This window comes from Dermacentor variabilis, chromosome 2 (genome assembly GCF_050947875.1).
Source record: "Dermacentor variabilis isolate Ectoservices chromosome 2, ASM5094787v1, whole genome shotgun sequence".
Classification (NCBI taxonomy): domain Eukaryota; kingdom Metazoa; phylum Arthropoda; class Arachnida; order Ixodida; family Ixodidae; genus Dermacentor; species Dermacentor variabilis.
In genome coordinates this window covers 96,631,698-96,644,171 of record NC_134569.1, presented here as the reverse complement: position 1 = coordinate 96,644,171, position 12,474 = coordinate 96,631,698, and the positions used below count along the sequence as shown (strand labels likewise).

Below are 12,474 nucleotides of genomic sequence, written 5' to 3'. Positions count from 1 at the left end.
CCTTCTTTCCTTCTCTCCTCTCGCTTTCCCTGTCATCTTTGTTTTCCCCTTTCCCGTTTCCCCGGTGTAGGGTAGCCAACCGGACGTTATTCTGGTTAACCTCCCTGCCTTCTGCTTTTCCCTTTCCTTCCTTCCTGATGCCTGACGTTGTTTGTGGCATAGCGCTGATGTTCTCTTCCGACTTTCCGCTTCTTCGGAAATCTGCCCAAGCATCTCGGGTGATCTCGTCTCACCACCACACGGATTTATGCCACAAATTTGCCCGTAAACACCTCTATGTGAGGGCTTTTCTTGGCGTGATTGACGTGCTGGTGCTACAGTCGATTATATTTTACTTAACGTTTTGCGCGATCTATGCAGAGTGTGCGCTGCGCGCGCGGTGCTCATGAAGCACCAGACCTCCATGTAGCAGTGTCGCTTGGCGTAATTAATGCACTCTTGCTCGCTTATGCGTTGTGTGCGCTGTGCTCGAGATGCTCCAGACAACTACCAAGGAAACCAAAGGACTGTTTTTTTATTATTATATAGTATTTAGGAGATGTTGTCGCCTTTAACAGGCGCCGGCTACTCCTTCTCACAACGGGATTTTTAAAGAAAGAAGAATAAATCATAATATAAGTGAAATCATAACAACACAAATTCCAGTAACATAAGTACAGCAAGCGACGGTAGAGTATCTGAAGGGAGCTTCGCTTTAAAAAGGGAAGGGGGATTAAGAAAAGTGAGCACAATCACCTGTCATTAATTCATCAAAATTGATTCTATCCTGTCTAGAAATCCGAAACGTGAAAGGTTTTAGAGTAGTGTGGCTATGCCTGACCAATATAATGCGCGGTGGTTGTAATACCAGCTTGCGCAATGAGCAAGGTAGTCTCACAAACGCGTCAAATGTTCTACAAATACATTTATCTGGCGTGTAACGGCGGCAAAATGTTTCTATAATAATAGAATATCTTTTTTTTTTGTACGGTCATGGGCTACAGAGCGAAACTAGCATAGTGTGTATGACAATCAATTGCTGTGAAAATTCCGGTGACAATAGCTCCCAAGCTCTCTAATTCTATCAGGCCTTGGGCATAAGCGTCTGAATCACATCTACCGCGGCCGCTCGATCAGAATGCAGGCCTTGTTATTTCTGTCCCGATTGATTATACGCAAAGTTGCCGTACTAATTAGGTCGTACTACTGATAGCGCATTCGATAGCATACAATTTAAGCACCTTCATTCAAACTTTGAGCACCGACGGAGTGTCGCGACTTCTCGGACAGCTCGCCGCTATTCAGCAGCGATCACTCGAAAATATCGCGAATGCGAGGCTCGTACGAAATAACTCAGTTTCCCGTTTAAGGATGGTGGACACCCACCATCGGACAGCCGCTCCAGGCAGGGCACAAAGTACTCGTCGCACACGATGGCCAGCATGCAGCAAAGGTAGGCGAGCACCAGGAAGTGCACGGCCAGCCACCCTTGGAGCCGCTGTTCCTGAGTGAACGGGTCCCTCGGGAACTCGTCGATGGATGGCGGTACGCACGGCAGCGTCAACAGAGCGGCGGCGAGCTGCTGCTGGTGCTGCCACGGGAACGATGACGAGGCATTTCCGGCTCCTTCCTCCTCCTGCTGCGATGGATGCGGCCGGAGGAGCCTGTCCGCATCCTCGTAAGGAACCGTAACCGCCGCATTCGACAAGGAATCCGGTGGCTTGCCTTGAGAGGGTAAGGTGTCGGGTAAGCACGACGTAAAGGGTCAGGTCAAATTGCAAGTGCGTTTGATATTTCAGTAGTTGACGAGCAATCCTAGGCAGGCAACGTTCACTTAAACTTCCGCTTCTTGCATCGCGAAGAGCTGAGCATCTACACTCTTTAAAAAAGTTTGCACCCTTTGGGTTGTATTTTGTCCCACAACAATAAACGCCATCTGTCTTGCCCGAATTTGCTTTCTTTAACGCTGCGAGCTCGGTACTTCCTAGTCACGAACGTCTTGCGCATAATCAGCTTGACACAGCACTCTCGACAGGAAAGTAGCGAGCGCCGAGTTTTCAAGGAAGGGAACGCAAGCAAGGCAGATGACGATAATTGTTGTGGGACAAGATAAGCCCCAAAGGGTGTAAACTGGGATTGAAGATTGGGCGATTTGGTATTGCATTCGAAACTGGTATAGCGCCACATAGAAAGGAATAAACAAGCCGAGCCGGCCAGATGAAAGTACAGAGCGCTCTGTTCTTTCATCTGGCCAGTTCGGCGTGTTTCTATGTGGCGCTGTACCAGTTTCGAAAACATGCAAACTTTTTAAAGAGTGTACTTGTAAACTTTTCCACGGGTGGCATTTGTGATGCCACTTTTTCCATTCACTTTCCATAAGTGTTGCAATTTAAAGAAGATGAAAGGATTCAATTGTGAGCAGTCGGGATGAGTAAAAGACGTTTGTAGTATTGGTGGAAAATATTGATAGAACCGGAGTCATTGCAAGCGCAGCTATAATGGTACAGTATAGTGACATAGGTTTTAAATACGAATGTTACATTCGAGATCAGATATACAAAAGACTTGATAACGACAGATGCAGTATAACCTGATTAAATCATGCTCTAGGTACTATTTGTCCCGCCCCGTTCCAAAGGGGATGGAAATAAGTATCATCATCGTCATCGTCTCATCTTTCAAAATACTTCAACAACATAACATTTCCATCGCATCTAAAAACAAAGCTGTGTCTATAAAATCTTATTCCACGCACTCTTCTTGTCCTGTGTTCTTACATCTCCTGCGGCATGTTCAGAGGCAAAGAAAGTAATACTACCGTCCGACAGGTGAGACATTGATTGCGAGAGCAAATTATTAAACCGTTATCCCAAATAAGGTAAGTCGTTTTATCAGATTCCTAAACTTCTGTAAGCCTTCCCTTACTAACTTAGGAAGCACGTTGTCACGTGTACGCAGGCAAACAAGAACACACCTCACTCGATGACTGTGGGCACTCGCTATCACAACGCTGGCCTGATGAAGAGCGGTAGCAGCGGCGAGCGTGCTGCCTCTCGCTTCAACACGAACTAGGCGCGCGGAAACACAGCGCTCACGAAGCCATCAGCTGTCTCAGGTCGGCTAGCCTTCGAACCCAGCGCAGATAGGACGCGTGCGTCCGCGCTCAGCCGCCGCAGCTGGAGTAGAAGCACAGAAGCGCACTAACCTGCCTGCTGGCCTAGCACGCGCACATCTTCTCCCACGCCTGCTTGCGCGCGTGAGAAGACGGCGCGCATTCTCCTCGCCTTCCTCCCTTGAGAGCACGAGAAGACAACGGCGCATCAAGCCACAGTCGTACTCGATCCCCCCCTCCCCAAGCTTTCGCTCGCACCTACAGCACACTGCGCGCTGCCGCGACGTTATCGCACTTTGACTTTAAGCGGAACATCGCGGCGACGGTGGAAATTCGCCTGTGATGTCCATAATTGCTATCGTGATAAAAGGTTAATAAATTGCTAAATAACCATTATGAACGTCATAGTATAACGCGTGTGTGCTGCTAGAAGGCTCAAATCACCGTCATGATACAGGTTTGCGCGTGCAAAAAGACAATCCAACGTCACATTTGCGCCCTTATTGATACCTGTACACTAAAGACAGCTGTGCTCAGCATGTGTGATCCGCCAGATGTGCGCAGCAAATTCAACAACAGACTGCTATTTAAAGCACAGTTGGGCTGCAGCGCGACACAACTGCGATAAAAGAGGAAAAAGAAAAAAAACATCAAAGCGTGCTAAGCTACCCAACCGTACTAACTCGTTCACCTTTTACTCATTATGCTACATAAAGGTCATGAATTGTGCGCTGGTGTAAGCAGACAGAAGGTCAAAGTATACGAATGACCAGCTTCAATTCGCCAAAGCTTGGTGTCTTGCACAGCCTCTCAGTGACTGTGCGGTGGCCGTCCTCAATGTATCTCACATTCGCAATATTCATTTTTGCTCTCTAATTATCATTTCCTTTCATTTAGGTTGTAAACTATTGGCGTTAGCTTCTCTATTTGTCTACATAACACAACAGCTATCCTGCTTTCATTAACTTAAAGTTATTATCGTATACGCAACAAGGTCGTAATACAAGACAGATGGCTATGACTCGATCAGCTTCTCAATAAAGAATGCCACTGACATCCAGGGACATAAAGGCCCAATTATCTACTACGTACAGAAGTAACATGGACCTTCATGTCGCCTGAGACAAAGGTATTTCCTTTAGCACATTTTGCGTTCCCTTCTCACTTCGCCCATTTCAGTTTGAAGAACTACACACCATATTGCTCAAGAAATTTCGTAGCCTTTTTTTAGATGGAATAAAATAGTACGGTCGAAATCAAAAGGTGTCTCAGATGTGAGCGGCCGCGTTCGATAGGTCTTCTTTCGCCTGACTCTCCACCACGTTTGGATGATAGTTTTCAGGCACTACAGAGCTTAATCGATTCTTTAGTGAGCATGGGCTTGGAGCAGACTATAGTCGCCTGCTTCTTCCTTCTGCCCCCATCGCCACCCATCATGCCCCTATTCCACGTTCCCAGAACAACGCAAAGTTACGTTGCATCCCGGCAGCCAGTTCTGGCTACAGGAATGCATTTCAGGTCGACTTCTCTGCTCTTTCCTGTTGGTAAGCATTCTCCTTCCCTCTCTTAATGGTTTCAGTATGCGCGTACCTTTGTACTGGAATGACTGTAGTTCGTCGCCGACAGCGAGATCCGAGTGGTTTTGGGGCCTCCTGGCGGTCGCATGCTCGGTGTGCGCTAGAAGAGCCGTCGTCAGCAAACAGAAAGACCACCTGCCGCCCAGGACTCCGCTGACCCAGAGCATGCTCCTACAGCGCCGTCCATGGCCCATAACACGATTGCCCTGCGTGTAGAATAGCCGGAAGATGTTTCTTGTGACATCACAGCCAGTATTTTGCTACTGCTGCACACACCACGTCGCTCTCTTCGTGATCAGTGACGAGGTTACATCATCATGATAACTGAAATGAATTAGAGAGGAGGACTTCGTAAGTGTGCGATAGTTGAGGCTACACGTTTTCGCTTAAAGGTCAACTGAAACAAAACTGAAATAAAATTTGACTTTGGTTAAATTAGCTCTAAATGAGTACAGTGTCGACTGTCTGACCGAGTACGGACGCCAGTCGACGTCGTTCCGCATCGCAACTCTTCTTAAACGGCCTCGATGGCACCGATCTCAATCTCGAAGCGATATCCGCGTGCTCCCTTTTCATGCAGTTTCTAGTCAAGAATTTTTGTTTTTAGTAACCCCGGCGTTATTTAACATTTTGTAGTGTTTGTGTAAGGTGGCGCAATCGTTCTTTCTCGTTCTTTTTCTTTTCTTTTTCAGGTATTTTAGCACTTTTGTAACCGCAGATTTGTATTCACATGCTTTGCGTTTGCTCTCGGGCTGCATTTCATTGCTGCGTTTTCTTTTTTGTCAAGATCACCTTGTGTTTTATGTACTTTTATTTATGTGTGAGCGCAGCGCTTGCTGTTGCCATGCTTGACTTTTTTTTTGCTTTATCACATACTTGTTTCAATGCTGTCGAATTGTACGCAGGGGGGCCGGGCTTTGTGCAAGCTGTTGCTAGCAGCTTTTACCCGACTTCCTCCTTCTCGTCTGGAGAATGAATTGATTGAGAATGATGATTGATTAATATGCTATGTAAAGAAATATTGGAAAAGCTACAATACTCGTAGCTGTCAATTTTTTACATATGTTAACAGCATTTATTAGCACCTTAGCAGACATACGCGTGCACCAGGTATGTTATCAGATGTGACACGATATACATCACATCATCTCCAAATTTTCGCCGTTTCCACATGGTCTCTCCGCAGTTTGTTATTTGCTCATTTCTTATCATTTCTGTATATTCGTTAGAGAATCACATGTGGATAACCCGGTGACGAAAGCTGCAAACATTTGTAATATGCATAAATCAAATCAAATTGAGACGTTAAATGCCATAATTTATTTTATTTTGTTTACAACTACGCGCAAGAAACCGTTCACTTGTTCCTCACATCGCCGCTGTTATGACCCCCCCCCCCCTCCACGTGACTCGAACCACGCGAACGCGAATTACACAGACTCCGGTAAAAGCCCGGTTTCGATTACACCATCACCATCAGAACGTCATATTTACTGAGCCCCACCAGTCGGTGTCTCATCAACAGTGTGCGTGTAACACGCAGCGCTGTAGTGAGTATACTAATAGGTGCTGAATGGTAACGTGCTTATCAAACTTACACAAGCCGCCTGCGCGTGAATGACGCTGCGGTGTCCCAGCGATATATTGGCTTTTGAACTTTGCGGCGATCGGTGTCTAGCAGTGAATAATCCCTGCAGGAGCGCCACCAGTCCGCGGAAACTACGCCACTTGCAAGCACAGCGGCTTACTCGTGTTACAGCGATGACACATACGACATACTTGCGAAACGTTTGCGTCCGTGCGGGAGCACTGGACACTGAAGCGCACTTGCCAAAGCTAGCTTCTATTCCATAAGAGTCCTTGTGCTGAGAAGCTCGCTTCTGCAAATCTGTTCATCCCGTCGGGAATGAATGGCTTGTGTGAAATATTTACGGACATCTATATTTATGCGCTAAAGAAGAAAAGATGCTCGCTGCCAGGCAGTTGTCTCACTACAGGACGCTGTCGTGCTTCAGCTGGCCCAGAAATACCCTTTTGTTTAGCATAACCAAGCACCTAAAGACAGCATTAAATATTTGCGCGAGTACTGGAGTCCAGCTCGGTCACATTGCTCATGGAGCACCCACCAAACTGCATATGGAAGGTGAGAGCTCGCTGAGACCAGCTAACGGAGCTCGGCGACACAAGTCGGATAAATTAAGATGACTTCAGATGTCAATTTACGAAAGAAAAAAAAATCACGTTTCTGCGCGACGATCCTTTGCATACAGCATTTCCATTCAACCGCCGCTTGATACGAAGCTACTCTTTCATCTACGACGCGTCGTCCAAGGACTCCCAGGACCTCTCAAGATGTGAAGTCAAGGTCTATGGCTGCATTTATGTATTTCTTTGCGCGCTCGTTGCCAGCTTCGCTCCGTGTGCCGCAAGTGATAAGCTGCACTGATTTCGAAAAAAAAAAAAGCGCACTGCCGCTGCGCGACGATGGTGCGAGTGGCTTAGGTCATCAAAGGAGTTCATGACAGCGACACGTCAGCACTCGTTTAAAGAGTTAGTGCAATATCTTGTATTAGCGTGCACTGGCAACTTGTGCCGGCTTAAATGTGAGTAGTGACAACGGCAACGACTTTGGTGTTGCAAGCCATGTAATATTATTAGGTGAACGAATAAGTTGCTCATAAGCCAAAGGAGCAAGTCACCGTAAAATAATATTAACCCGTGTTTGCAAGACCAGCTGTTTCGAAAGATTGTCCACTGCGTCAAAGCAACGCAGTGACGTCGTACAGCTAACGTGATCTGCGCTTGCAAGCCGAAATACTTCCGAGAAGCATGCGTTACGAAGGCGCTTTAATAGATCGATGCTTTTTTGGTCCAAACGGACTAACAAGCGATCGACAAATTATAAATTTCGTACAAACAGAAGTACTGCACAGCTGTGTATCGGGATACATCCACATAATACCAGACTGACAAATTGTGTTCTTTATTGAATTCCAAAATAACAGCAGCGATAATGACTCATAACACGAGGAAGGTGCGACTGACCAACTTATCGGAACGAGTGGAAAAGATTCGTCGAAAAAGGCAACCACGTGTAGAAATGTGATATAGCTAACAAAATAAAGGGAAACGAAAGGAAGATTTCAAGCAAGCTCACGAAGAAGGATACTGCTTTGCTATATCGTCAGGTGACTTTCGGTTCCAAGTATCTGCATGACTTTCTTTCAGTTAGTAGAGAGTTTTTAGAATAGGGGCCCCGATAGTTTGGGGCCCCAAAGAGCTTTGCGGGTGTTAGCGTTGGGGCACGCAGGAGTGAAGAGCTTTAGAATAGGGCTTTGCGTTTGCAGATAGCGTCTCGCGCTGACAGCGCCACTACGGCGTCAAAGAAAAGCTATTAGAAATAATTAAATAACATATACCATTTTATGATAAGAATAATAATTTTGACTTGCGTGTATTCTCGTTTAATTACACTTTAAAGATTATTCTATAAGCAACATACAATTAGTTGCGCTTAGTTTTGAGCAAACCAACTTTACGTACCTTCACCTGCCAAGCTTAGCAGTGTTAGGCCTACGAGCCATAAAATCCTCAATTGAATTCGGAATCAGTGGCGTCTAATGAATCAATCTTCATAACACACGCTAGTTGAGAGAAAGCGATAACCGCATTCACTTCTCCTAGCTTGCGAACTTCACGCGTCACCCCGAATCGAACCCAGTTTGGTGCTAGGTTAGAGCCGTCGCTTCGATGGGTGCCGCCATGTTTGCTGACGCAAAACTTTTGGGGCCGCTATTTGGGCTCCCGCTAAAACGGTGAAATAGCGTTCCCAACGCAAAACCCAAACGCAGTTAGCTTCTCGCGCATGCGCAGTTGCTTCGACGCTATTTCTTTGGGGCCCCAAAACGTTTGGGGCTCTATTCTAAAACTCTCTAGTATCACATTATCTTCGCTGTAAGTGTAAACACAGAATTAGTGTTTCTGTTACCTGAGACACTTGAATCCTCTTGCGTGGTCCTAATTTCTTCGCCCGTTGGCTTCCTTTTAACGCGCCGACATCCCACCAAAATATGTAGGACTAAATCAAACGTGGAGAATCAAATCAAATCGCTTGCTGTCTAGCCACGCACGAGATCCAATTTCTGTGCCGGATGCACGAAGCCTGGTTGCTAAAGACAGGCGTTTAGAGGATGCGCTGCACCTGCCCATTTGCGTCAGCGGCATAATATACGCCAGGTGGCGCCTCCAATTCGAGTAGCGCCTGGTCGCGACCGTTGACTGACGACGTTAGTCCACTGTTATAGAATTTCGCTTCATAAACAACAACTAAGCAAAAGCAGGGAACTTCGTCACACACTCATTTCAACCTCTTTTTCCCTTCAGAGAGCGGGCAAAGGTTGAAACATTTCTTTGCGGACCATCGCAGACTCTTCTGACAATGGCTGCTGCTGTATCGCAGAGTAGATCGACACACGACAACAAGCGCACAATGAGCCGGCGTTTCCAACGAGTGCTCCTGGTGCTTCGCCGTAATGCCCCATGTGCTGCTCGAGAGCCAGCGTTCCTCCCGCTCAAAAAACAAAGCGGAAGCGGCAGCGCATGCGCTTTCTACTCACGCGCAACACTCGAGAGAAGTGCCCTCTCCCTCCGACAGAGCGGTCGAGTACTCCGTACCCCTAAACCAATGTGCCATTCACCGGCTGTGTTCTCTACGTAATTACGCAATTAAATAACAAATGCTAAATGATGCATGATGTTAAAGTGACTGGTCGGTTGAGCATCTGGAATTCATGGAGTGAACGAGCGGGGAGGACCGCGTAGGTCATCGTCAACACGCCGACGTCACTGCGTTGTCATGCTGCCGTCGATGTTCACGTCGCGTTGTCATGCCGTCTACCAAAACTTGTCGGCAATAGTTTGCAGCTGCCGTCATCAAACATTGTTATCGACATCAGAAGTATGATTCGGAAGTACTTATATTGTGTTCATTTGATTTGTTGTGCGCTCCGCATAAAACGCTATTCGCTTATCTGGACAATCATCTTGGATCATTTCTGCGACATTTTTTTTTTTTTTTCTGAATAAGACGGATATGTCCACTTGCGTGTGTAAAGTTCCGCAACATCTTCTGTGTCGTCGTCGGAGGAAGTGGTTTAGAAGGCCGATAGAACACTGAAATATCTCTTTCCGTGATGGCAGGATTCATTACCACCCATCTTGTTTCTCTTTCTTTCCCTCTTCACCTTTCTCCAGCGCAAAGTAGCTGGCTAGAGAAATGTAGTGCCTCAGGCCCGACCTTCCGGGATTTTTTTATAATTAAACTTATCTGTCTCTCTTTTTCGTACTTCCTTTCTTTCCTTCTTTCTTTCTTTCTTTCTTTCTTTCGCTGTTTGAACACACGTCAAGCGCTCACCTGTATACTGATGCCGAGTTAGTAACGCCGCTCGCTGCCGGTGCTGCTGCGAGAACAACAGTGCGGAGATTCTATGACACGAGTCCAGGAGCGCTCAATATGCGATCGGTGTTAACGGCATTCCCGATACTCACCTCTCACTTCTCATAACCTTCGTCCGCCTTACCGAATACGACGAAACGTCACCCTCATTAACTAAGAGTACTTTTTGTCGGAAAAAAAAAAGAACTGCGCCCTACCTCGTCTTTTTATGGCGCATTCCGTTGTTTATTTTATCACTAGCCATACTGCACGCGAAAAACTGACTTCGAGGTGACATCTTCGCGAGAACATTTGACATGTCGGGTGCGATTGCACTCGCGTCAGCGAGCAAAATTAAGAATGACTCTCTACGGCACTACAGATTCACGTGAGCAACCGTGTACAAAGGAAAATTGTTGTTCTGAATGGCATTTGCAAATGAACCAGAACGGATCAATGTACATGCTTCAGTGGGGTTTTCCAGAGCTTGTGGGGTTGCATGAATGGTTGTAGCGGTTGCTGCGCGCTTACTGGGATGTTTGTCAGCATTTTATTTTATTTATTTATTTATTTATTTATTTATTTATTTTATGATCGCCTCTTTGTATCCCGCGTTCCTCGATGATGCGGCAGCCCAAGCACAGCGTACTCTGGTTAACCTTTCAGCCACCTCTCGCTCCCAGCGCACAAGTTCGGCTCTTGTGTGCTGGGCCGAGCTGTAGACCGACGTGTATAAGCTTATCTCGGTAAAATATATAACGTCACTGAGTACAGGTTCCACAGGACTCCAAAGCGTTGGAACAGATCTGGTGCTTCAAACAGCTGGTAGAACCAGTGACAGCGAAAGTTAGATACATCAAACTGAACGTACCGCATGGTCGGAAGCGGCGGGCATACAATTCCGTTACGTCCCCGAGCCTGCTGACGTGCCACCTGAATATTTTCGATAACGCAGCTGTTCTTGAAACGATTCACGCCGCAGCGAATGGCAGTGCAGTACTGGCGTTCGCAGCATACCAGTTGCTTGCACCATATGCCCGCATTTTAAACGGAGTACCTTGAGCTTGAGCACTCCACTAAAATTAAACAAAATGCGAAGCGGTATATTGACATAAGTCGGGTGTACTTGAAGCGTAATTGCCATTTACGAAGTGCAGTAGACTTCGCTTAAACTGGACTCGAAGGGACAGAAAACAGAGTTCCATTTACGGGAAGTTTCGTTCGTGCGAAGAATGCAGGAATTACGAAAAATTGTTTTATTTAAAAGACGTCTAGTGTTTTAATTCAACTGCCGTGAAAGAAAAGTCGTTATTGTACTGTGCTTGGAGCATCGCAGCTTCTTTCGCACACAAGGTGTTTGTTCATGCGCTCTCGGTTTTTGACTGTCGCCATTACGATGCACAGATGAACGCGGAAACTAGGCAATGCGAACGCTGCGGAGCAACCGCTGATGGCACGACGGCGCAAATGACTGATATATTGGATTTTCTTGGATTTTTGGCTTCACCATCTGAAGTTCTTGTCAACCTAATCCTGTTTTCATATGAAGCATGACAGCCGATGAGGCAGGTGCAGTTTCGGTTCCTGTTTTCTCTGCAAGATTGCAGTTCAAAGCTGAAAATGTATGCTGGCAGTACGATCCTCTCACGCAAAAACCACTGCTACCATACACATCCTGTCATCGTAAACTGGCTAACGTAGCAATCATTCGCGCGTGTTTCTTCAATGCCTCCGACAGGTTGTGTCACTATGCCATAGATGCAAGCTTCGATGCTCGGGTAGACCACTTTAAGGCTTCGAGCTACCCTGGGACGTTGCTAGTCTCTGTTGCGGAGAAAATTCGCAGAGAAAGGAAAGTCAGAGACAGCACATCAAGCAACGGTGACCGAGAAAACGTGGAGCAAGTCGCAGTAATGCCGTTCAGACACCAAGTGTCTCACTAACTAAAAAAAAAAAAAAAAAAAGATCGGAAAGAACGCAGGTGTTCGAATGGTGTTTTTCGCTCCGCACAAGTTGACTGTACTTACAAAAAGGAGCAGTCCCGTCAAAAAGCAGAAGGAGATGTGCGAAGTCAAGCACCGGAACCACTACGTGGTTTGTGAGAGCGAGGTGGTTTCCAGGATCCCTTTGTCTTCTAGTGCCTGTTACGTTGGCGAAACTAGCAGGTGCCTGGATGTGCCTTCGGGAACATGCCAACGAGTACGGAAGAAAAAGACGGTTTTCTGGCCATGCATTGTAACGCATGCGGCTGTACCCCAGTGTTGGAACTGGTTGGAACACACCGTGGTAATCTGTAAGCGCAACGAGCAAGTTAGCCCTCGGGCTACAGTCGAAGCGGCAGAAATGAAAGGGGAGGAGTGCGCATGTGTCAC

At 46.7% G+C, this 12,474-nt stretch overlaps 1 protein-coding gene across 2 annotated transcripts in view; it reads right to left on the bottom strand.

Moving 5' to 3' along the window:
* LOC142572350 (sodium/potassium/calcium exchanger 5-like) overlaps positions 1–12,474 on the bottom strand; it is a 50,267-nt gene that overhangs the window by 21,305 nt on the left and 16,488 nt on the right. For both annotated transcript variants that reach the window (XM_075681401.1, XM_075681402.1), the window contains exons 2-3: positions 4,682–4,874; positions 1,366–1,704 (exon numbers count right to left, since the gene is read on the bottom strand). In XM_075681401.1, the coding sequence (XP_075537516.1) occupies positions 1,366–1,704; positions 4,682–4,862 (520 nt within the window). In that variant the 5' untranslated portion in view covers positions 4,863–4,874. The remainder of the gene's footprint in view (positions 1–1,365; positions 1,705–4,681; positions 4,875–12,474) is intronic.